The following is a 26,304-nucleotide window of genomic DNA, read 5'->3' as shown; positions in this document are numbered from 1 at the left end:
CCTCCGCCAGGCCACACCGGTGTGTACATGCGGCATTTGGAGTACGGGCTCCGGTTTCCGCTGAATGGGTATGTTATGGCCATAATTAAGGCTATGAACGTTGCCGTTGCCCAACTGCACCCGTTGGCCATGAGAACCATAATCGGTTTAAATGCGGCTTTGCCTCTTTAAGGGGGAGGCTCCGACGGTGAATTTATTCCGTCGACTTCATTATCTGAAACCATCAAGCTCTGGCCGTGTCGGATGGTACAGTGTGCAAACGGAGCAAGGTTACGTCTCTGTTGACAAGATCTCTTCTTGCAAGGACTGGCAGGGTCGGTGGGTGTACGTTAAGGTGCCGGACGACTATTCGCCGCCCGCTCCTTCCAAAGACCAGGTTAATTTGCGGTGTGAGACTAGGGCGGAGCATGACGGATGGGTCACCGGAAACATCGAAAATGGATGCCGCCAGGGGTCCATCTGAAGGAGGACGAGAGGCTGGCGATGAGGCTCTTCGAGGTGGACAAGAGTGGGATGTCGAAAAGATGGATTCCCCCGACGCAGATTATTCTTCAGGATGAGCCGCTTTGCTATGTCGGCCTCATACCGGCCCTAGCGCAGGGTGAGTGGGGTCGGTGTGAGGCCCATCACCGCTCTCAATGTTCCTGTTTTCTCGGACCTCGATTTATTTCCTCTACTTGACTCTCTGTTTCTTTTGCAGACCACTTTGGACCGGACCTATCTGAGGATCTTCTTCGGAGAATGGGGCTGCACAAAGATAAGACCGTTGCTAACTTGCATCCCAAGGCTCTGGCCCATGATCGCAGGACGTCGCCGAATGACCTTATGGAACAGCGGCTGAAGGCCTTGAGCAAAGAGGAGGCGCAGGCTAGGGTCGTTAGCGGCGTAGTTCATCGGACGCGGAAAACGGCGTCGACACCGGTTCCAACTCCCGTCCTCTCCCCTAAGGAGGTTGAGATTGTTGATATTCCCGATGAGGGGGACTCGGATGCAGAGGGATCTCCCCTTATCTGTAGGAGGAAGAGGACGGCTTCTACAGCTGGCAAGGAAGTGCCTTCTCCGGCCAAGAGGGCCAAACATGGTATCCGTCTATACTATGGCTTGAATTCAGCCGTGCCCTTAGGTGTTTCTGATAAGTCAATGTTGATACTGATGTTTTAATTGAATTTTTGCAGGCCAGCCGCAGTCGGCTGTCGCCCACGCTGGGCAGCAGGCGGTGGGTTTCTCTGCGTATGTTCGTGATCAGGGCGTCACCGTCACTTCTTCATCCCAGAAGGTTTCCTTCTCCCAGCCGCAGGCTGGTGGCCAAAGTACCAACGCCGTTCCTCCCCCCCAGAAGGCTTCCGTCTCCCAGCTTATAGAGGAGGGCACAAAGTTGATCAAGGAGCTGGCGAGGTGGAACGTGGCTACCGGGGCTCGCCTCAAGGAGCAGGAGAGGTTTATTGCTCGAGCTGTTTCCGAGCGTAATGCCACTAAGCAGGTGGTCGCGTCGGCGAAGCTGAATCTCCTTAATGAGCAAAAGCTTAGGGGAGATGCTGAGAAGGCGCTCTCGGCTGAGAGGAAGCTCCGGGAGGATGCCGAAAAAGAGGTCCTTGCTGAGAGAGCTAAGGTCGAGGCTGCGGCGACCGAAGCTGCGAAACTGCTGGAGAAATGTAGCCTTGCTCAGAAGCGTGCTGACCTCTGTCTCCAGCAGAGGGATGAATACAGGGGTCTGTTTAAGGCCCGGCGGAGCGATTCGGGGCAAAGAGGCCATCATCAAGCAAAAGGAGGTGGACATCAATATGCTCCAAACCGTCATGCTCCCCAAACTGTGCGCCGAGTTCCGGGACTTGGCCGAAGATGCCGCTAGGGAAGTTATCGGGGAGCTCTTCCCTCTCGATGGTTCCTTCCCATGGGATAGGTTCGACGCGCTGCTTGATGACAGGGTCGAGGCTAAGGAGAAAGCCGCGGTGGAGAAGGCCAAGGAGGTGGCGAAGGCGAAGATGGAGAGGGAGGCGGCCGCGGAGAAAGCAGCTCTTGCTGAGAAGGCTAGGGTGGCTAAGGAAGAAGCCGAAAGGATGAGGGCAGCTGAGGATGCCGAGGCCAAGGTTGAGGCTGCTAGAGAAGCTGCTGGGTTGCCCACTGGGGAAGACGCGGCTGCCGATAATGATGGCAGGCAGCGACAGGCTTAGGAGAGCAAGCTTACAGCAGATCTGCTTCAGCTCCTCACTACCACGTGCTGCTTGATGAGAACAAGTTTACAGCAGATCCGCTTCAGCTGTTCGAGGGCCAATTACTCAGCCCTGCCTCCCCGCTATCTCTTGATGTATGAACATAATTGTAGCTTTTGCTTTTTGTACAACTTTGGTAGGTTGTGTTTCGGCTTACCCCTGTGGGGACGGCCGTCGTCTGTATTCTTTTCACTTGTAAATTTTGTAACTTATCTTCTAATAATAGTTCGTTTCTTTCGCTTCGGCCTGGCCGAGGTCTTTGTCTTATCTTTGTCAGAGTTGCCTTCCTGTATTCCTAATTGAGCGCCCCCTTTGTTTTCGCCTTGGCTTGGCCGGGGCCGTTTTAGAGTGCGTATCTCAACTGTGTTTCAACGCTTCCAAGACACTTCGAATGCTTTTGCGAGTGTGATGTGCGACGGCTCTTGTCGGTATGACAGTGTGAGCCGGCGTCTGTTTCTTGATAGCGTGTTACGTGGCGTCTACCACTTGAAGTGACTGCGACGGCATCTACCTCTTGGGGTGACTGCCGTGGCGTCTACTACTTGGGGTGACTGCGACGACGCTGTATTTTTTTCGCAACGACTGCTGCTCTTGTCGGTATGACAGTGTGAGCCGGCGTCTGTTCCTTGATAGCGTGTTACGTGGCGTCTACCACTTGGAGTGACTGCGACGGCGTCTACCTCTTGGGGTGACTGCCGTGGCGTCTACTACTTGGGGTGACTGCGACGGCGCTAATTTCTTGATGGAGACTGCCGCTCTTGTCGGTATGACAGTGTGAGCCGGCGTCTGCTTCTTGATGGAGACTGCCGCTCTTGTCGGTATGACAGTGTGAGCCGGCGTCTGTTTCTTGATGGAGACTGCCGCTCTTGTCGGTATGACAGTGTGAGCCGGCGTCTGTTTCTTGATAGCGTGTTACGTGGCGTCTACCACTTGGAGTGACTGCGACGGCGTCTACCTCTTGTGGTGGCCGTGGCGTCTACTACTTGGGGTGACTGCGACGGCGCTAATTTCTTGATGGAGACCGCCGCTCTTGTCGGTATGCGGTGTGGCGTACGCTTCTTGATGGAGACCGCTCTTGTCGGTATGACGGTGTGAGCGGCGTACATTTCTTGATAGAGGCTGCCGCTCTTGTCGGTATGACGGTGTGGCAGCGTCATTTCTTGATAGCGTGTTACGTGGCGTCTACCACTTGGGTGGCTGCGACGGCGTCTACCTCTTGGGGTGGCTAGTGGCGTCTACTACTTGGGGTGGCTGCGACGGCGCTAATTTCTTGATGAAGAGGCCGCTCTTGTCGGTATGACAGTGTGAGCGGCGTCTGTTTCTTGATAGCGTGTTACGTGGCGTCTACCACTTGGGTATTTGCGACGGCGTCTACCTCTTGGGGTGCTGTAGTGGCGTCTACTACTTGGGGTGGCTGCGACAGCGCTAATTTCTTGATGGGCTGCCGCTCTTGTCGGTATGACAAGTGTGGCGGCGTCGTTTCTTGATAGAGCTGCCGCTCTTGTCGGTATGACGGTGTGAGCGGCGTCTGTTTCTTGATAGCGTGTTACGTGGCGTCTACCACTTGGAGTGACTGCGACGGCGTCTACCTCTTGGGGTGACTGCCGTGGCGTCTACTACTTGGGGTGACTGCGACGGCGCTAATTTCTTGATGAAGACTGCCGCTCTTGTCGGTATGACAGTGTGAGCCGGCGTCTGTTTCTTGATAGCGTGTTACGTGGCGTCTACCACTTGGAGTGACTGCGACGGCGTCTACCTCTTGGGGTGACTGCCGTGGCGTCTACTACTTGGGGTGACTGCGACGGCGCTAATTTCTTGATGGAGGCTGCCGCTCTTGTCGGTATGACGGTGTGAGCGGCGTACATTTCTTGATAGCGTGTTACGTGGCGTCTACCACTTGGAGTAGTGCGACGGGCGTCTACCTCTTGGGGTGCTGCCGTGGCGTCTACTACTTGGGGTGCTGCGACAGCGCTAATTTCTTGATGGAGCGCCGCTCTTGTCGGTATGACAGTGTGAGTCGGCGTACGCTTCTTGATGGAGGCGCCGCTCTTGTCGGTATGACGGTGTGAGCCGGCGTCTGTTTCTTGATGGAGCGCCGCTCTTGTCGGTATGTGATGTGAGCGCGTCTGTTTCTTGATAGCGTGTTACGTGGCGTCTACCACTTGGAGTGGCTGCGACGGCGTCTACCTCTTGGGGTGATCGCCGTGGCGTCTACTACTTGGGGGTGGCTGCGACAGCGCACGTATTTTTTTTCAACGATCACGCTTTGCTCTTGTCGGTATGACAGTGTGTGAGCGGCGTACATTCCTTGATAGCGTGTTACGTGGCGTCTACCACTTGGAGTGACTGCGACGGCGTCTACCTCTTGGGGTGACTGCCGTGGCGTCTACTACTTGGGGTGGCTGCGACAGCGCTAATTTCTTGATGGAGCTGCCGCTCTTGTCGGTATGACGGTGTGAGCGGCGTACGCTTCTTGATGGAGGCGCCGCTCTTGTCGGTATGACAGTGTGAGCGGCGTACGTTTCTTGATGGAGATCGCCGCTCTTGTCGGTATGACAGTGTGAGCGGCGTCTGTTTCTTGATAGCGTGTTACGTGGCGTCTACCACTTGGAGTGATTGCGACGGCGTCTACCTCTTGGGGTGGCCGCCGTGGCGTCTACTACTGGGGTGACTGCGACAGCGCTAATTTCTTGATGGAGGCGCCGCTCTTGTCGGTATGACGGTGTGGCGGCGTACGCTTCTTGAGGAGAGGCGCTCTTGTCGGTATGGCAGTGTGAGCCGGCGTCTGTTTCTTGATAGCGTGTTACGTGGCGTCTACCACTTGGAGTGAGTGCGACGGCGTCTACCTCTTGGGGTGGCTAGTGGCGTCTACTACTTGGGGTGACTGCGACGGCGCTAATTTCTTGATGGAGACTGCCGCTCTTGTCGGTATGACAGTGTGAGCCGGCGTCTGTTTCTTGATAGCGTGTTACGTGGCGTCTACCACTTGGAGTGACTGCGACGGCGTCTACCTCTTGGGGTGACTGCCGTGGCGTCTACTACTTGGGGTGACTGCGACGGCGCTAATTTCTTGATGGAGACTGCCGCTCTTGTCGGTATGACAGTGTGAGCCGGCGTCTGCTTCTTGATGGAGACTGCCGCTCTTGTCGGTATGCAGTGTGAGCGGCGTACATTTCTTGATGGAGGCGCCGCTCTTGTCGGTATGTCGGTGTGAGCGGCGTCATTTCTTGATAGCGTGTTACGTGGCGTCTACCACTTGGAGTGACTGCGACGGCGTCTACCTCTTGGGGTGACTGCCGTGGCGTCTACTACTTGGGGTGACTGCGACGGCGCTAATTTCTTGATGGAGACTGCCGCTCTTGTCGGTATGACAGTGTGAGCCGGCGTCTGTTTCTTGATGGAGACTGCCGCTCTTGTCGGTATGACAGTGTGAGCCGGCGTCTGTTTCTTGATAGAGAACTGATGGGAAAATTTTGCTTTGGTCGAAGGCTTGATGGTTTCTCATTAGGTGAAAACATGCGTTGGGGTGTCCACAGCTATTTTGGACACCTCCGCGGCTACATAAAATCTTACGAGATTACCGATGCCCTAACGGCTCATTACAGGCAAACTTCCCCAGTCAGCCCCTAGTTGTATCCATTTGGTCGCCCTCCTGCTGCAAGGACGGACTCTTCCCTTTCTCGGACTTTCTTGCCTCTTTGAGGGATTGAATGTTGCATCCTCGGGCAGCTATCTGGACGTTGATCACCTCATCCTTCTCGTCTTTGGAGACGAGCTTATGCGCTTCCCCCCGGTCCGAGACGTACATCAGTGTTAGGGCCCGGATGGACATCACTGCGTCGGCCTCGCTTAGGGTGACCCGGCCTATGAGGACGTTGTATGCGGACGAGCCGTCGATGACCACAAACTCGGCTAGGACGTTCTTGGCTGACGTCTTTTCGCCGAACCTCACCGGGAGCCTAATTGACCCCAGTGGTACTAGGCCGGCCCTTAAAAGTCAGTATAACGGGTTGGTGCGGGGCTTAAGTCCTTGATCTTGAGGCCGAGGCCGAGGAAGCATTCTCTAAACATGATGTTCGTGTATGCGCCCGTGTCAATCAGGCACCTCTTGACCAGGTGGTTGGATATGTCTAAATTGACCACGAGCGGGTCGCTGTGAGGGGCGATGACCCCTTCGTAGTCCTTTCTTCCAATAGTCATGTCGGGGATGCTTGCAGAGGGGATCCCTGAGTTGGGCACAAAGTTGATGGCCTGATATAGCTCGTTTAGGTGTCGTTTGTGCCCATGAGCGGACCCTCCGTTCTCGTTGCCCCCGATGACAACGTGAATCACTCCTATCCGTTCGAAGACGGACTTTTTATCTGAACTGCCGGCGTCAGTCTTTTGGCCTTTCGCAACGTACTTGCCGAGGCTTCCCTTCCGGATCAGCTCCTCTATGGCATTCTTCAGATGGCGGCAGTCGTTGGTTAAATGGCCGGTGTGGCCGTGGTACTCACGATCGCTCGTGTCACCGTCACTTTTTGGCTTGGGGGTCTCCCACTTCGGCCCTCGTTTTGCTCGGGCGAAGACCTCGGCCGATACGACGAGGGGGTTTTTTCACTATACCGCCCGGTGGTACGTTCCCGAATTCCACCCGGCGCCCACCGAGTCTTGCCTCCGGTCGGATCTGTCCGACCGTGACCTATTATTCTCACGGCGCTTTCCGTCGGGCCGCGAACCGTTGTTGTCGCGGCGTTCTTCGTCTCCGATCGTCTTGCGGTGACTCCTCTTTTCGAGGGCTCGGCTTCACTGGGATCTACCCAGGTCTTGTGATAGTCTTCTACCTTGATGGCTTGGTCGGCCGCCTTCCTGGCGGCGTCCCGGCCTAGGCCTCCGCTCTTGATGAGCTCGTTTTTAAGGCTCCCCTCGGGAGACCCTTCATCGCCGCAAGGCCGCCGGCTCGGGATTAATTTCTCGAATCTGCTGGACCTTTCCATCAAACCTCTTCACATAGCTCCGGAGAGACTCGCCCCCGTCTGTCGATAGTCGGGAGGTCGGAGGTCTCTACGGCCCTTCTCTTATTGCAGAGTCTTGGGCTAGGAAAGCGCCCTTCGGTCGGCGTAATAGTACACCGAGCCATCGGGAAGCCCTTTGTACCAGCTCTGAGCCATCCCATGCAAAGTTGTTGGGAAAATTCGGCACTGACCTCGTCGGGCTGCTCCCATACCGACATGTAAGACTCGAAAGCCTCGGCGTGGTCGGTGGATCGCTATCCCCCTTGTATGATAGGGGTGGCAATTTTAGCTTGTTTGGCACCGGGACCTCTAGGACGTAGGCGTTGAGGGGGCGCCCGACCACGTGTTGAATGACACGTGGCGATCGGCTCCTCGCATCCCTATCCGGGCTTCTCCCCTCGTAGCGGGAGGGGCTCCTTCTTCGACTATGACTCCTTCTCCAACTCTGCTGAGTCGGACTCCTCTGGCTCCTTTGGGGTGTGCCTCGTTCGTGCGGCGGGGACGCTGTCCTCCCGCGAGTGCGGGAAGGACTTAGGTCTACCGCGCCCACTTTGGGCTCCCAGGCGTCTTGACCGGGTCAACTTCTCCTAGTGCTCCGTTGATTTCTGAGTCACGTTTTGGGCCCCGTTATCCGGGACGGTTTCCGCCGCTCTTGTCGGTGTGACGGTGTGAGCGGGCGTGTTGCTGATTAGGTCCAAGAGCATTTTTAGCTTCGCTACGTCAACCACATGCCCCATGATGGTGACCTGGTTGGTTGGCACCGGCGCGTCGGGTATTATTGGCATCCCGAACTCCGGTTGGATTACTCCGCCGGTGGAGGGCTGCATGACTCCGGAGTTGTTGAAAGCGTCATCTTGGTAGAACGCGGTTTCGTCGGTCACGGCATCGCGTCTTTTTGTTTCGACATTTTCTCGGCTTTTTGGGTGGGTTTTTATTTTGAGTTTTGTTTTTGTTTGGGAATGAATGTGACTAGCTTCTAGTGTCCCTTCCCCACAGACGGCGCCAATTGTTCCGGGTGTAATTCCAGAGCAGTGATTAGTTACCACCCGTGGCTTGTAGAATAATGTCTTGAGTTGAGTCCTCCTTGCTCCTATCGTCCCTCTCGGCCTCTCCTGCAACAATGAACGAAGGCGAGGGCTTGGGCGTGTGCAAGCGTACTCACTCCGACGCTCAAGTCGGTAAACTTAAAGGATTAAGCTGTGTTACTTGGTTAGATGCGTATTGTAGAGAGATAAGGGAGATATTACCAGATGAATAGTGTATTTAGGTTATAATTGTGGGATCCTTTCCTCAATGAAGGTTGAGGAGTATTTATAGACCTTCACCTTTTGTCACGTAGTGGCCAAGTGGCCAAGTGGCTAGCGAGGTGGAAAGATCGATCTACCCCTCGCCGAGGGACCTATGGCGGTAGGCGGACAATGTTGACTCACCGCCAGGGGTCTTGGATATGAGTACGCGGATATGTGTCCTTTGGCGAGGTTGTCATCATGCCGAGACCGGATGATGCCGATGGGATGCATCGGCTAGGCTGTCTAAGTCGTTGACTTGCTGTGGATATCTTTGACCTTGCTCAGTGTGTTGACTTGGTCAGCGGTGCAGAATATGCCCCATCAAAATCTATTAAATTTAAATGACTTGGATATTTTCTGAAGAATATTTATCAATTAAATTCCTAAATCTTATTTTTTATATAAGTTGTTTATGGTTTAATGGCATATTTTTCCTATACTGAATTACAGGATTTTTAAAGAGAATTTTTTGAAATAAATTGTTAAATTTAGTTTTCGGATTTTTTTGAAGATTTTAAAACAAGTTTTTTAAAAAACATAAGTAATTTTTTTTCTTGAAATCAAAAAAAAAAAAAAACATAAGTAATTTTTAGATGTTAAATATATGTAATCACTTTCTTGAAATCATTTAAAAGAATTAGATTATATTAATTCAAATTAGATTAGCTTAGATTATACGGAGTATTAATATATTGATTTTATTATAAAAAAAACCGTGCAAAATAAACTCAAAATCGTTTTCTTCGGAGTAATTTTTCAGATTTGAATTGGGTGGAGGAGATGAGGGGAGAGAGGGTAATTAAATGGTGTATAGAACATGGTGGGTCCTACATTTGCCAAATTTCTAAAAAATTTCAACCAATGGAAAGCCTTGAAAGAACCTAGCTTTTATACTAGGTAGATTTGTAATACTCGTATGAAATAAGATATTTTAGATAATTCAGATAAATTGAGCCAATTCAACTTGTCGAGTCCAAGTAACTGACCATGTCAGCAAGTCAGTGATCAATCTAACCATGTAACCACTCGTGAGAGAAAGCCATCAGCACGTGACACACAAAGCACTGTCCATTCATACCAGGCAAAACGACGCCGTATCCAATCAACTTACGTGGCGGAATCACTTTTCTCTTTCTTTGCACTTTTTCCTGCCAAAATATCTCCCTCCGTTAGATATTTATCTCAAATATCTCCCACTCTCACTCTCAGCGCGTGACAACCTCCATTTCCCACGCGCTTCGCCTCTATATAAACCTCCCTTATCTTCATCTCCTTCAAACCACAAATTCCGCAAAAGAAAAAATTGTCGATTACAACCTTATATGTCGTCATCAGCAGTGGAATCAAGCATGGACGACGGAGGTCGCCGGCGAAACTCCGGCGCCGGTAACCGGCGTCGGAACGGCGGCGCCGGTGATGGAGACGTCGGAGATCCGGCAGCGTGGAACGCGTTTGCGGATAGTTTTAGTCAGGTGCAGACGGTGTTGGACCGGAACAGGGAGCTGATTCAGCAGGCGAATGAAAATCATCAGTCCGGTATGGCGGATAATATGGTGAAGAATGTTGCGATTATTAATGAATTGAATGGAAATATTTCAAAGGTTGCTTCGATTTATTCAGATCTGTCCGGTAATTTCTCTGGCGGGGGAAATTACCGGCGACAGGGGGTTGGGAAAGACGGTGGCTCCAGGAGGAACAGTTGATCTGATTTTTAACCGTGTATTAAGTAGTAGTTATTGTTGTAATTGTTGTCGGTAATTCTGTGTCAGTGTGTCTGTAATAATAAGGAGAGGTGTTTAGAGACAACATAAGCTAAGCAAAGTGTTGTAATTGAGCTCAGTTATTATTTACTCCATATGCTGTATGCAATGTGAAGTTAAGTTCAGTAACTTTGTATCGAGTTCGAGTTTGAATCTTTTATTAATGTGTCTGTAATAATAAGATGGAGAAGTTTTCGATTCAAAATACGAAGTAATATAAATTTAGAGTTTCATAGAATTTTCATCTATCTGGAACTGTAATTTCCTACTTACAGCCGGACAATCATCAAGATATAGTCACAGTATGGTTTTAGATTTAAGTCCGACTTTCTTTTTAGTTAAAGAGAGCCCTAAGGGGAGTATCGATCACAACGGGTGGTAAACCCAGGGCACTCGCTCATTGCCTATACGAATAGTAAGATCAATATACTGAAGCATACTAGTACGCCGGCTATCCAAGTGAGATACAGCTTGGTGAGGTATAGCTTGCAGTGTCACGCAGTGATTTCCCCAGAGTCTAATATGACAACTTTGCTTATTGGTGATCCATTTTGAGTACCTCGTGCTTCAATCTTGCTTACGACGTCCATTCCAGATATCACTTCGCCAAATACAACATGTCGCCCATCCAACCTTCAACAAAAACACACATGAATATTGAAGCGACCATGAATAATGCATCCTAGAACATCAAATAAGTTATAGGTCTCATTAATTTATCTCATAGATGATCTCAGAGTAAAACCGGATGATAAATAGACAAGTATGAAGGTTTGGCCGTTTGGTCACTATAATTCTGATTGTATACGGGGTAAAAATTCAATGGAAAAGGGGAAAGAGTAACACAAAACTAAACCACCAAATTTAGCATGTTACCAGTTGGTTATAACAGTTGTAATGAAGAACTGTGATCCATTCGTATCAGGTCCAGCATTTGCCATTGAGAGAAGTCCTGATCAAATATAAGAAAATAAATTTTGTTGAGAAAGTTATCCACATATTTAAGCTTAAGAATCTTATCATATCAAGATGATCACCTAATATCAAGTAAGTTTGTGGCTTGGGTGGTTTGGGAGAGTACAAAATAACCATCACCAAAACTAAGCTGTAAGCTAGGGTAGGTAGGAGTGAAACCATGATGTCGAACGACAACCTATGGGCTCTGGTCCTCAATTCTCTGTCTCTGACTCTTATATTCTATTTGTTTCTGTTGCGCTGAAGCCTAAAGGTAGTCAGTCCATTGCTTTGTACTTCCGCTTCACTGAGATGATTGCAGATTTAGCCTCACAAGGCATTGACTATGGTAGGAGTTTCTTCCAGCTCCTAGCATTGCCACCACATGCCACATCATATTATGCGCGTCACCCCTTGGTGTCTTTATGTAGGTGGGCATCACCTCTATATGATATCTTTTTGTACACGAGCATCACCCCTTAAGTAATTAATATACCCTACGTCTCTACTATATCTTACTTTTCAAAAATAAAAATAAAAAATCATGCCACATGATTAACGAACAACGGAAAAAACCTCTTATTATTGCTTTTAAACTGGCACCCACAAATCTCTCAATTTCCATCACCAAAAACTAGAAGCAACTCCTCCTTGGAGAGCCTATTCCTAAATAAGGAGCAGCAGGAATCATTGTGGTTGCTCTCTATATACTTGACAACTTAAGGCTACATTAGAAGCAAAAAGTAGTAAAGGTTCCAATGATTTGTGCAGATGCGTAAGTTGGTTTCTTTTCTGAAATTACTAAGCCAGTTAAAAAAGGCCAAGCAACTTTAACAATTCTTCAACAACCACACAACTACACAAGTACTCCTTTACATGAGCTCGTCCTATTTGACCTTTTTAGCGAGGAGCAAAAATTCAAATGAGCTATACATTGAAATAGAGGTGATAAAAATTAAGAAGAATGACATACCTGGACGAGTGTGTTTCAACTTAAAGTTCTCGTCTGCAAACTTCTCGCCAAAGATTGATTCTCCGCCGCGGCCATCGCCAATAGTGAAATCACCTCCTTGAATCATAAAGCTTGGGATAATCCTATGGAATTTGCTTCCTTTATAATGTAGAGGTTTCCCACTATTTCCAACTCCTTTCTCCCCTGAAGTTTAAATAATGCACTCAGTTTTAAGACTATTTGATGACCATCATTCTATAACTACCAGCTACCAACCCAACTACCAGTACATGCCAAATTTCCAATAAGACACTATACATAGATGTAACAAATGCGAGGACTAATAGTTGTACATATGGGGCAGATGCTACCAAAATTCTTTTGATATAGTTTGGCATTTTCATCAGGAACTCAAAGATTCCAAAAAAAAAGATTTGTGTCCCCTTACATTTTGGATGCAGTAACCAGTTACTATGATTTTGAGTGTAGACATTTGAGGCGAAAACAAAATATCTACACAACATTTACCAAGTGATGTATCAGAGATTCAAGGTACATAACCTGGCAGCGAGAAGCTGGAAAACACAAAAAACTGACATGAATGATATGGTCAGCCCTCAGAAACTGAAACAGGAAAAAAAAAAAAAAAGACTGGGTTGGTTATTCAACAGCAGATAGGCTGGGAACCAAGTCCCAGTGAAGAAGCGCTTTTAGGGAGCAGAAGCAGGCCGATGAAGCAATAGCTGCTTTTTCATGAAAGAAGATTAAGCGTTTCGGATTCATTCAAACCAAAATGAACTACGGTTCACTCAGGTCAGCTCCCAGGTTGGGTTCTTTTATTTATTAAAAAGATCGTAAATCTTATTTGGTCGTAAAAAAAGAAGAGAATAGAAGTGGGCAAGGGCATCTTTTATGAATAACGAACGAAAAAACGGACGTTAGATTGGATTGTTTCGGTGCCACTGGCCCCCTTGTTCCATTCTCCTTGACGTTATTTTCCTCGCCTTGTGAAACTTGACTTACTTGAGACACTTACCTACCTGCCTTCCGCAACCTCTCCTTAATGTTATACCGTTTCAGGACAAGTTTGAGTTTACACCTTTTCTTTAATCCAAAAGCATCCTGCGCGAGAACAACTGCCTTTTACTGCCTGCCTGACGAGGATGTCTCCCCCGCCTGACTCATAAGAGCGTCGCTGGCGAAGCTGCGAGCCTAGGAATGACTTTTACTTTGATTGTCTTACCGATAAAAATGGATGTGTCTAATGGGAGAAGAATGGCTGACACGTTGACCACCTTCAAGACTAGGGGTGCGCTTAAGATTGCACTCCGAGGGATTGCTCCTCTTTTGAATCGCCGATCCGGGAATACCTACTAGTTGCTAGAAGCGGGCGCGGTATAGAGCTAAGAAAGAGAGGTCCCACAGGCTCTTCTCTGGGTACACCAACACGGTCAATGACTCCCAAGAGCTAAAGGAAAGCTAGCTACTCTGATCTTCCGAAACTGGGCAGTTAAATTTTTTTTTTTCCTTCCCAAGGTAATAGCTGCGGACGGGCTTGAACAACCTGCTGCGCACGTTACAGGCCCATCGTATTGCAGTAGACTGTCTCGGAAAGGCAATTCTTCTTGCAACTGGAAGTTCTCCCCGTTCCCCAACAGCAGAGAGCTTGGAAAGCTCGGACCCGGGCAAAATCCATCGTGGGTTCTCGCGTAATTTTCTTGAAAAGAAGAGCATCACCCCCTATCAGAGAGGGCTGCCAGGTTTAGATGCCTTCTTTCCCTCTTTGTTTGTGTTGTGTCTGTGTCGATGCCTATAGTGAAAAAGGGATTGTTTCCAGCTATGAGTTCCCGTATGACATAAGCGCTCTAGGGTGGGGTGGCCCATATTAATTATTCACTCATGTACTACACTAAAATGCATAACATCAGTATCAAGGGTTCAGATCATTCTCAACAAGAAAATAGACAAGAAAATCAGATTTTATAGGAAAGAAGCAGGCAAATGCCACAACAAATACAATCTATGGATAGATGCAAAGTAGTGAAGAGATGGGAGCAAAATTTAAATAGGTACCTGTGCACAGTGCTCGGAAGTTTTCTGCAAAATGAGAAGAGAGTATAAATGATAAAACCAACAAAATAAGCACCGGTAATTTGATAGGATGATTATGTAGTTTCAACTTTTAAATAAACAGCAAGTATCACCCTGAAAATTTCGTGGATTACAAGGTAGAGAAAAGACTACCTGCAGTCTTCGGAACTGTTTTTCCAAAGAGCCCCATGACAATTCGACCTGAAAATCAGCAAACATGATCAATATTATACGTAGTATAGTCTTTTCAAACTCATTGATTGTACTTTTCCTAACACTCCCTCTGTATTTTCATGTTTCTCCAATTTTTCAAAATCATCCTCAGATATTTTGAAAAGTACAAACACGGTGAAAACTGAAGCGAAGGTTACTAACGTATAAGCACCTCGTGCAGGTAGGACTTTAGAATAATATTTAAGAGATCCATTAGGAAAAATGTACTCGTAATATATAGATTATATAAGTACTTTATTCAATCTCAATCAAACGCATACTTTCCAGCCATTCACTTCTCCAAGTCCCAACTATACATTATAGCCCACCCAGAAGCTGATTCATTTACTTAGGTTACACCAATTATTCAAAACACACGAGGCCCTTAATCAAGAACAATTACACAAGAGCAAAGCTTCTAGTGCTCAAGCTATGTCTAGGCAAGCTCCAGTAAGCCCTCCATTTCACTTCCTATGGGCTTACTAGATTTCTATCATCAAGTTGCTTATCAGTTATCACTAAGACCATTTATTATTCGACAAAAAAATGAATCACAAAGTAGAGTAGAACAGATTGATTTCCAAGACACGCTCTCTCAAAAGGTTATCTAGAGTTGGCGTTAAGAGTATAATGTAAGAAGACACACAATGATCATCTCGAACTAGATTGTATAAGAGAGTTGGTCAAATTTACCATAATTTGATCATTCAATTCTAACAGGGCCAATCAAAATGAAACAAAGGTGGCAGCAACCACTGCAAATACCTTCCAAATTGAGTAAGAGTATAAATCGACTACACAGAAGCAGCCTAAGATTAAAGGCTGACCATACAACCTATAATTGGAAAAGCATCAATATTGCCAGCTACATTGTCACAAACAGGATGTAATTTACAATCAAACGAGGCATATGATTTAGCCAACCACATAACTCAAAGCTGAAAAGGAAATCCTTAATAACGACTCTTTTAGATTCTTTAATCGTTTCAGTGACATATAGGAGGCTGTACTGAGTTGAAGCGGTGACCACGACAAACCTTCCAGGCAAATACCACGTGCAACCTTACCTTATGCTACGTAGTTTCTAAGTAGATCTATCATGTTAAATAACATAGCTTAGGGCGCAACTTAATCTATGATAATTATTAATGGAGTCGTGCAAGAAAAAGAAAGGAACGCCTAGTGGTGGTGGTAGAGAGAGAAGGACTAAGGCAGAGTAATAGTTTTCCATAAGTGTAATATTTACCCACCTTACTATTAGTGTATAACGCATTTCCCAAATAGGAACTACGGGAAACTAGATCCCCTGCAACCACATTTTTCCTCCCCCCACCATCATCACCAGTACTTCACGCCTCATTCCCTTTGTTTTGGCCTCTATTACCCCTTACTAACTACCCCAATCTATGCAAGTCTAAGACAGATCTTGCACGATAAGGAAATCAGTATTTTCATTCAAAATCGGTGATCCTTACAAACTAATCATCAATTCACAGTACCAGCTGATCTGAGCTACACTTATCAAATATTGGAAAAAATATAAGCTAACCAAAAGCTACACCATACATAAAAAGCATCAACATGAACAAACAAAATTCATGATACAACAAAGCATTCGAACCAGTCAACCAACACAATCTTTTTATATTCAAACCCCACACAAAATTCAACACTTTTCGTCATCTAAATCGTATAATCACATTCATGTCAGTCTTGCCAAAATATTCCCAAATGTGAATCACGCTAGAAATCACACATGCCAGCAGGACTTCCATCAATCTCAATGTCTAAGTAAACACGATGCGTCACTTGCTTTAATTCATCATCCTCATCCGACTTGGGATGAAATCGTACAAATGTACTAAGCCAAAGCATTAATAGGAGGTGGTGTTAGGGAGTGACCACGAATGACAGTGTTCTATCCAAATCAGAGCACTGGGTTCATAAATTTTTTCAATTATGGAAAGCGCGTAAAAAAGATCTCCAGAGAGGGTGGCATCTGCAGCTCTTCTTTGGGTAAAAAATTATATAAACACATCATTTGCTGGCTTTGTAAATGTCGATTTGGTAGATAAGAAACTCTCCTTTAGATCCTTGGTAAGTGATGTTTTACTTCCTCTACCTATATCCTTAAGCAATAATAACGTTGATTAATGATTAATTATTATCTATCTTATACTCAGCAAGCATATGTATAGTCAATTAATGTCATCTGAACCTTATAACATACGTGTAATTGTTATAATAATAGGTTGCAACTTTTGTGCAGATTTATCACTCAGTTAAAGAAAGTTTCGGGGAAGGAGGAAAAACATGCATATTATCAAGGGTTTATCCAACTCTAGCAGTCAATGACAAAGCACACCTGCATGTATTCAACAATCGCACACAGGCCATGACCGAAGGTTAGTAACATATAAGCACCGCAGGCAGGACTTTAGAAGTGTATCTAAGAGATCAATTACGACAAATGTAATATATAGTTTATATGAGTACTTTGTTCTATCTCCACTATGCACGTACTTTCCAACCACTCACTTTTCCTAACTATACGTCACACCCCATACCCAGTACTCCAGTAGCTAATTCATCTACTTAGGTTACACGAATTATTGAAAAGACATGAGAGCCTTAACCAAGAACAATTACCCAAGCAAAGCTTCTCATGCTCTAGCGAGGTCTAGGCAAGCTCTAATAAGCCCTCCATTTCCCTTTTACACGCCTACTAGATTTCTATTATCAAAGTTGCTTTATCATTAAGCTCATTAATTATTCGACACAATTACAAAGTAGAGTAGAACTAGACTGGTTCCCATGACGCACTCTCTCAAAAAGTTATCCAGAGTTGGCGTTAGAGTATAATGTAAGAAGACACACTTTCATGATCTTCTCGAACTAGAGCTTGCGCTTTTGTAAGAGAAAGTTGGTCAAAATTACCATCATTTGACCACGAAAGTTTGAAGGGGCCAATCAAAATGAAACAAAGGTAGCAACTACCACTGAAAAATGCTTCCAAATTGAGTAAGAGTATAGATCGACTATACAGAAGCAGCCTCACATTAAAGACTGTCCATACAACCTAGAATTGGAAAAGCATCAATAGTGCCAGCTATGTTGTGACAAATAAGATGAAATTTACAGTCAACTGAGGCATTTGATTTAGTCTACCACATAACTTAAAGCAGAAAAGGAAATCCTTAATAACGACTCTTTCAGATTCTTTAGCTATTTCAGTGGTATAAAGGAGGCTGTACTGAGTTGAACCGTTGAAGTCGATGACCAGTACAAACCTTCCATGCAAATACCACCTGCAACCTACGTATGCTATGTAGCTTCTCAGTAAATATATCACGTAAGATAACATATCTAAGGGCTCAACTTATTCTAAGGTAATTACTAGTGGAGTAATGAAGAAAAGAAAGGAGCAGGGAGGTAGTGGTGGTGGACTGGTGGTAAAGAGAGAAGGACGAAGGGAGAGTAATAGTTAACCCATAAGGGAATAATAATTGCCCACCTGAGTATTAGTGACTTAGTGTATACCGCATTGCCCAAAATGGGACTAGGGGAGAAACATTTCCCCCACAACTCCATTTCTCCTCTCTAGTCTCTCCACCATCGTCACCACTACTTCACGTCTCATTCCCTTTGTTTTGACCTTTATTACTCCTTAGTATAATTACCCTGACCTCCTAAGAGAAATCTCGCTTGGTAAGGATATAATAATTTTCATTTCAAAATTGGTGATCACAATTAGCTAGCTATTCATCAATTCGTCATGAATTCACCAGTATCAACTAACCCTAGCAGCCTAGCTACATTTGTCAAATATGGGAAACTTATAAACTAACCAAAAGCTACACCATACATACGAGTATACAACACATCAAACATGAACAAACAAAGTATCCGAACCAACACATTCCTTTGATATATGAACGACGATCAAAATTTCACACTTTCTGTCATATAAAGGTACAATCGCATTCATGTGATCAATTCATAAGACACCCCACTCTATTATGCTGCAGGATCTTGCCAAAACAAGATGATTGTTATATCCACATAGAATTTCATCCACAATGCTCACAATTCTCAAAGACGAATAACGCTATAAAATGACACATACCAGCAGGACTTCCATCAATCTCTATATCAAAGTAAACACGATGCGTCACTTGTTTCAATTCATCATCCACATCCGACGCCTTTCCCTATTAATTAAAACATCACCTCCAATCAAACACAATGCCAATACAATGCCACAATTAACATTCCTGAAATTAAACTAAAAAAACTTGTACTCCCTTCATCGCAATAATTTGTTTCCTTTTCTATTCTTTGTGAGCGACATTTTAATCAAAAGTAAACAAATGATCGGGATGGAGGAAGTACTACACTACTAACAAATAACAATCTCACCTCACTACTCCCTAATTTCCCTTTGCTTATAACTTTTTCCTCTGGATCATTCAAATTGTTCTGCAATAAATTGTCAACAAAAATTACTAGATCATCCACTAAATTACCTAACTAATTTCAAACACCTTTCAAATAACAACATTAATTTCATAAAAAAAACGTCAAAAATCAGCTAATTGTACTATAACGTGAAGTTTAATTTGTGAAATGATTATAATAATTACTTCATTAGCAACGATTATACAGGTGAATTAATTTATTTAAATATAAATAAAAACATTACCAGAACGACAAATAATGTAGCGAAGAGAGCAAGAAGCCATAGCAGACCAACTGCCGCGATCTTCTTCCGCATTTTTTTTTCTTTTTCTTTATTTCCTAGATTGAGAAGCTTTTTGTTGTTTGGTCCAGTTAACATGGGCCTTGATTTGGGACGAGTTAAGGACACCCGAGATCCGAAAGTGACCCGAAAAGTACGACTCGAGCTTGAATTGACAGACCTGAACTGACTCGACTGGTTCCGATATGACCCAACTTGAAGTGACTCGAAATGACATAATTGACGCGGAATGACTGGTTTTAAGCACAATCTTGACCCGGAGTGACCTAAATGACCTGACTCAGAGTGACCCGACTCAAGAATGACCGAATAATTATTGACCTGATCGGTAGTGACCCGATCCAAACGCGATCCGAATGATCCGTTTGATAAGCCTACTTAGAAGACTCAATACACGAACCCATACAAATAACTTGTTTGATCTAAATGGTTCATGATTGTGCTGTTTTGACATAGAATTCTATCCAACTTATTTAAGAATTAATAAGGTACATCGTTTATCATTTTTTGGTTACTGGTCATGTAGACTAGATAAGTGAGCTAATGAATTAAATGAGTTAAGTAGGTTGAAAAGGAATGTTTAAATATAAATGGGTTGAATAAGTTGAGTTAAGTAGGTTGAAAAAGAATGTTTAAAATATGAATGGGTTGAACAGGTTGAGTTAAGTAGGTTGAAAAAGAATGTTTAAATATAAATGGGTTGAACATGTTGAGTTAAGTAGGTTGAAAAAGAATGTTGAAATATAAATGGATTGAACAGATTAGATTGAATTATTATAACACAAATACAAAACGTACGTAACCTGAGATCTTTGTCATGTCTAAGTATAAAAAAACTCCTTTACACAAAGTACCAACGATGAAAATAAATAATACCAATTGATCAAACCAAGTTTTTTTGAGAGACCGTCTCACATTAAGATAATGTTATATAGAAAGTAGAAATTGAAACTAACAAAATTAATAGTTGAAAAAGTTAAAATAAAAAGACAAACTACCTATTATATGAGAGATTATCATGAGACTGTCTCATACCAGAATTGAAAAGTAAAAAAATTACTCCACAGGTATTACAATACAATGTATAAAGAGTGGAAGACCGACCCTAGGCAAAATTTGTACACGGTTTGGTTTAGTTGTTCGTGTCGTGACAAAAGTCTCAAAACGGCGGGAAAATTTGTTAGAATCTCAGAAATCATCAACACCCATAACAAACAAAACATAAAATATAAAAGAAAAATAAAAAAAAACTTCCCATAACTTCCACCAACGGAAAATCTATGATCGTTTCACACAAAATCAAAAATAATCAAATAATTTCTTTCAAAAAAAAAAAAATCAAAATATATGATCTTTCTAAATGAATAAAACAGGATTTTCCGTATCGATCACAACATTATATGATAAATAAAATGGAACAAAAGGGAAATCATCACAATTACAAAATGTTCATGTGTTTTAATAGAAAATTTCAAATCAATGAATCAAGACCACCATTTGATGTAGTTGAGGCATTCTCAATTTACGCGAAACGAGGAACACACATGGACGCCGCGCAATTCCACCGTTTCCTGGTGGAACATCAGGCGGAGGACGAGACCGTATTTTCTGAAGCTGATGCTGCACACCTTCTTGATGAAATTCTTCATAGTCGTAAGCATTTGATCAAGTTTAGAACGCATGCTTTGACGCTTGAGGATTTCTTCTTTTATCTTTTTGATGATTTTAATGGTCCTATCAAAACCAAGGTGGGTAATATCTTTATTATCCCAGTCATTTGTTTACGTTTTTCATTTTAGGTCGTTTTATTCATTTGTTTACGTTTCTATATTAGTAAGTTATTTTTAATAGGTAATTTAAACGTATAATTCCATTATGGTCCACTTGTCATCCAATAACAGCCACAAATGGTCCCCTTCTCCTCTCATTCGTCTTTGTGCCAAAATTAAAGGTTTTTGTTTGAACAATGTGGTTAGATGGTTGTTTATTGTCAAGTGTGGGGTTGCGTACATTTGTCCCCTACTCTTTTATAGACGAGATAGCCTTTGAGGTATCAGGGTAATGTTGTCGTCGTAATGTTGGATTACAAAGGCCTAGCTCGACATGATATACACTACTATGGGAGGCTATTGGTGATCTTAATTGAATTTTGTTCTGGTGTAATATTTAGGGAGAATTTCTGCTACGAACTACTCTCTCTGTTTCGGTCATTTGTTGTCCTTTTTCCATATTGGGTGTCTCAGTAAATTGCTGTCTTTTTTATTTTAATAACAAACTTGATGAACAATTTGATCCTTCACACTCAATTTGTTCCACTTGTCTTTTACTAATTAACTCCTTCCTCTTTTCTTGGTCTTTGTGCCAAAACCAAAGGAAACAATTGACCGGGATGGAGGGAGTAGTCGATATTAAAGCAATGTAGGATGTGAACAAACTGTTCGATCTCTGTCTTCATTTTGACATATAGTACTTATATATGTGTTTTCAGGTGAACCATGATATGACAGCTCCATTGCAACATTACTACATATATACAGGCCATAATTCGTACTTGACGGGAAATCAACTCAGCAGTGACTGCAGTGATGTACCTATAATTAAGGCCTTGCAGCGCGGTGTCAGGGTTATTGAACTCGATATTTGGCCTAATTCTGCCAAAGATGATGTTAATGTTCTCCATGGAAGGTATAGCCTTGTGCAACATTTTCTTATCTTTAACTGTTGAATTCTGAGATTGGTTTTTTCTTAGGACCTTGACTACTCCTGTGCCACTTTTCAAATGTCTGAAATCTATAGAGGAGTACGCGTTTTCTGCATCTCCATACCCTGTGATTATAACTCTTGAAGATCACCTGACTCCTGACCTCCAAGCCAAAGTTGCCAAGGTAATGCCCAGCCATGAATACGTACGACGGCTAGCACCTTGAGTAATTTCTATTATTAATAAATTAAGTTTTGTTCCTAGATGGTGACGGAAGTATTTGGGAAGATGTTATACGTCCCTGAGAGCAAGCATTTGGAACAATTCCCTTCACCCGAGGAGTTAAAGTACAGAATTGTACTCTCAACAAAGCCACCAAAAGAATATCTCGAGGAAAAGCAAAGCAAAGAGAAGGGAAACACCTCACCAAGCCCATCTACTGACGAAACATTGCAGAATAATGACGCTGAAGATTTTAGTGATACTGATCATGATAGCGAAGAGAATAATGATGGTAAATCGGGTCAAGAATACAAACGTTTGATTGCCATTCGTGCAGGAAAGCCAAAAAGTGGGGTTAGGGAAGCGCTTAAGTCTGGCTTGGACAACCTTAAACGTCTTAGTTTAAGCGAGGAGGAGCTTGGAAGAGCTGCTGCCAATTATGGACTTGATGTTGTCAGGTGTCATTCTACAACTCTTCTCTGATAACAGGCTGTAGATCCGACTTTAAATTTTTGACCATAACCGCGTCAAATTTCTTAGGAAATGGTCTTTTCTTTGATAACAGACTGTAGTTCTTCCTGTATTTTCCTCTACAGATTTACGCAGAGAAACTTTTTGAGGATTTATCCAAAGGGAACGCGCATTGGATCTTCAAATTACAAGCCATTAGTTGCATGGATGCATGGAGCTCAAATGGTTGCTTTCAATATGCAGGTTAGCCTAGCTCCAATCATGATCTTTCAAATTACGATTTTTTTTTTTTTACGTTTGTATGTACTTATTACTTGAATTGTTGGATGTCAGGGATATGATAAATCCTTGTGGTTAATGCATGGGATGTTCAGATCTAATGGCAGCTGTGGATATGTCAAAAAACCTGATTTTCTTATCACTAAAGGTCCAAACGACGAGGTTTTCGACCCAAGTGTGCCAGTAGATGTCAAGAAAACCTTGAAAGTTAGGGTCTACATGGGAGACGGATGGCGTTTGGATTTCAAGAAGACTCACTTTGATACATTTTCTCCACCTGACTTCTATGTTAAGGTTAGTCCCTCCTGCCAAATCAACTGACTCGAAAATCGACCCAAAATAAAGCTGATTTCTGTCTGTTTTATATGTGGGCATGCAGCTCCATATGCTTGGTGTTCCAGCTGATTTTGCTAAGCATAAAACAAAGGTGATTGAAGACGATTGGGCACCCGTTTGGGATCAGGAGTTCGAATTCAAGCTAACTGTACCAGAGCTAGCTCTGCTACAAATTGAAGTGAGGGAATACGACATGTCAGAGAAGGATGATTTCGGAGGGCAGGCGTGTCTGCCTGTTTCTGAGCTTAAGTCAGGGATTAGGTCGGTCCATCTCTTTGATCGAAAAGGAGAGAAACTCCCTTCTGTTAGACTCCTCATGAAGTTTCAGTTTCGGTAGATACTTCTTTAAACCTATGATCATGAATACTACCTCTTCTTGATGATCTTTATTAGCTAAGATAGCTAGCATTTATGCTATTGTAGTTTCATTGATAGATGTAATTATGTAAATCACAAATGCTGTGAACTTATCTGACTGACATCATCTAAAAAAATGCCGCCAAATTCTGTAATCATCAACTTTTGCCATAATTGATACAAAACAGAATTTTGCCATAGACTAAAAACAGTAAAGGCCGATGTAAATGAGAGGGAAAAAAAACGATAAAAGAGAACCGTAACAATTTTAATAGATAGTCATCAAACAAACCAACATAAATAATACTCGACTCATAACCATTAGTCTTCAATTAAAAAACATCATCATCATCACGCTACTGCTTATTGAAGTGTCTGAGCAAAATAAAACTAGAAAATGGATTATCAACTAAACAAGTTCGGTAGTAGAAATGACCTCGACCTCAGAATTAAGTTCAACCAAATGACCATTCCATGCATATTCCAAATCGATGTTGTTAAATTCAGTATTACCAACCTGCAACCAACAATAATTAAATTGAACTATTATCACCATAATCATTTTATAAAAAAGGGTTATTCTATGTAGTAACCCTGTGTTTTTCTGAATTCTAGCTGGTAACCCTTCGTTTTTCAACTACCCACATGGTAACCCTGAACTTATGAAAAAAGCTTCTCCATGACCCTCAACTTTTATTCCGTTAAAAAGCTCCGTTAGTTTGAATGTTTATCGAGACTTGGGCTCTTAAATGACCAAGTAACTATGATTTTCTCAGAATTTTTTTTCAAAATAGGGTTATGGAGCAAACTATTTCTCGTTTTGGTGTCCGTTTGAAACTATTTCTCGCCAATGGGTCCACGTCATCACTTTTTTTGTTTTTTTTTCAGATTTGTACCAAATCGTTAACTGGGAAAGCGATTTACCTATTTTCATACGAAATCGCCAAGTGTTGCTGCGATTTGGCTATAATAATTTTGAAGTCCACAGGCTAAAGCTGCAGGCAAATCGCTTACCAGAATGGCGATTTGGTTTGCTTATATATAAAAAAAAACGCGTCATTCTTTTAGCTTTAATTACCCGATAAATTACCCACACAAAAATCCCCAAATTGTAAACCCTAGAAATTCGACTACTCTAATGTATTTCAATGGCAAACTTTGCGCTTTTTGTGGTGATAATTGAATAATAACGATTGAATGTGGAGCATTGCTGGTTGTTTCGGTTTACATGAATTTCTTCTTATTTTTTTGTTGAGGTAGCAAACAAAACGATTTTTCTGAAACTCAGGTAAAATCGCTATATTAAATGGCGATTTGCTTATTTGGGTAATTCCAAAAACAAACAGAAGCGTCTGTTTCTTCCAATTGATGAGATGAAATCGCTTTCTGGCAAAGCGATTTGGCTAAATTCTGAAAAAAAAAGGTGATTTTACAGTAGCTCAAATCGCTTTCCGGGTTAGCGATTTTCTTCAAATCTGAAAAAATAAAGAAAAGTGATGACGTGGACCCATTGGCGAGAAATAGTTTGAAACGGGCACCAAAGCGAGAATTACTTTGCTCAATAACCCTATTTCGAAAAAAAAATTCATTTTCTCAACTCAATTAAAATAAATAAACCACGAATTTTGCTAACAAATAATTATATTATAGGTGTGTTAAGAGTATAATTCATAACATTTTTATTATCATTCTTATTATTATCATCATTTTTATTGCTTAACAAAGAATATTAAAGTAGTAAATATATTGAAACACATCTTACTTTTGTTTTTGTTATAAATTATATTAGATTATAATGGATATTATATTATTATTATTATTTTTATAAAAAAAAAACAAAGGTAAGATGTGGATCGGTATTTTTACTACTTTAATATTCTTTGTTAAACAATAAAAATGATGATAATAATAATAATGATAATAAAAAGATTATGAATTATACTCTTAAGTCTTACCACACCTAGAATATAATTATTTGTTAGGAAAATTTGGAGTATATTTATTTAATTGAGTTGAGAAGATCATAGTTAGTTGACCATTTAAGCATTTGAACTCTAAAAAACAAGCCCAAGTCCCAATAAACATGCAAACTAACGGAGTTTTTTAACGGAATAAAAGTTGGGGGTCACAGAGAACTTTTTTTGATAAATTCAGGGTTACCATGTGGGTGGTTGAAAAATGAAGGGTTACCAGCTAGAATTCAAAAAAACACAGGGTTACCGCGTAGAATAACCCAAAAAAAAAAAGGAAAAAAAAAGAGAGGAAACTTACAGATTTGATCTGCCAAATAGGACCGACTAACTCGAAATCAAATGGTATTAACCCATCAATTTCAAGTCCAGTCACAGCAACAACAGAGATACCATTCTGATTCGAGGGAGACAAATTGATAACAGATGAGAAAGGGATCAGTGAAATGGTTTCCTGGCGGTTACATGAAGTGCACTGAAATTCAACAAAAAATATAAAAAAGAGTAAAAATTAAACGGAACAACAAATCTCATATATAAAAATGTTTACTACGTAAGATTTAAAATAAGGATTAACTAAAACACCAAATAAACGACGCAAACAAAAAAATGCATTCGATGGTAAACAAATGAATGAAATCAAGTGTAAAGAGTTAAACCTTAGCCAGAACATTAGCTCGACGGCCTCTGGATTTTGGGATGATCACGGTCTCACTCAAAATCTTAGCCACATAACATGAACATAT

At 43.0% G+C, this 26,304-nt stretch overlaps 3 protein-coding genes across 3 annotated transcripts; 2 read left to right on the top strand and 1 right to left on the bottom strand.

The window, feature by feature from the left end:
- Nucleotides 1-9,763: 9,763 nt before the first annotated feature.
- Nucleotides 9,764-10,378, top strand: LOC141612357 (protein EARLY FLOWERING 4-like). Its single transcript, XM_074431113.1, has one exon. It carries the CDS (start codon nt 9,816-9,818, stop codon nt 10,194-10,196), a length of 381 nt encoding a protein of 126 aa, XP_074287214.1. The 5' UTR covers nt 9,764-9,815; the 3' UTR covers nt 10,197-10,378.
- Nucleotides 10,379-10,444: 66 nt separating this feature from the next.
- Nucleotides 10,445-19,314, bottom strand: LOC141612356 (peptidyl-prolyl cis-trans isomerase CYP19-4-like). The gene is made up of 8 exons (XM_074431112.1): nt 19,166-19,314; nt 18,883-18,942; nt 18,590-18,674; nt 14,404-14,451; nt 14,233-14,256; nt 12,181-12,363; nt 11,130-11,205; nt 10,445-10,886 (listed from the first exon to the last, which is right to left on the bottom strand). The coding sequence occupies exons 1-8, from the start codon at nt 19,298-19,300 to the stop codon at nt 10,748-10,750; spliced, it is 750 nt and encodes a 249-aa protein (XP_074287213.1). The 5' UTR covers nt 19,301-19,314; the 3' UTR covers nt 10,445-10,747.
- Nucleotides 19,315-20,475: 1,161 nt separating this feature from the next.
- LOC141612355 (phosphoinositide phospholipase C 6-like) lies at nt 20,476-23,785 on the top strand. The gene is made up of 7 exons (XM_074431111.1): nt 20,476-20,970; nt 21,711-21,907; nt 21,972-22,107; nt 22,188-22,603; nt 22,742-22,859; nt 22,950-23,189; nt 23,275-23,785. The coding sequence occupies exons 1-7, from the start codon at nt 20,623-20,625 to the stop codon at nt 23,566-23,568; spliced, it is 1,749 nt and encodes a 582-aa protein (XP_074287212.1). The 5' UTR covers nt 20,476-20,622; the 3' UTR covers nt 23,569-23,785.
- Nucleotides 23,786-26,304: the final 2,519 nt, after the last annotated feature.

The sequence above is a fragment of the Silene latifolia genome, chromosome 11, assembly GCF_048544455.1.
Source record: "Silene latifolia isolate original U9 population chromosome 11, ASM4854445v1, whole genome shotgun sequence".
Classification (NCBI taxonomy): Eukaryota; Viridiplantae; Streptophyta; class Magnoliopsida; order Caryophyllales; family Caryophyllaceae; genus Silene; species Silene latifolia.
This window is presented reverse-complemented; position numbering and strand designations above follow the sequence as displayed.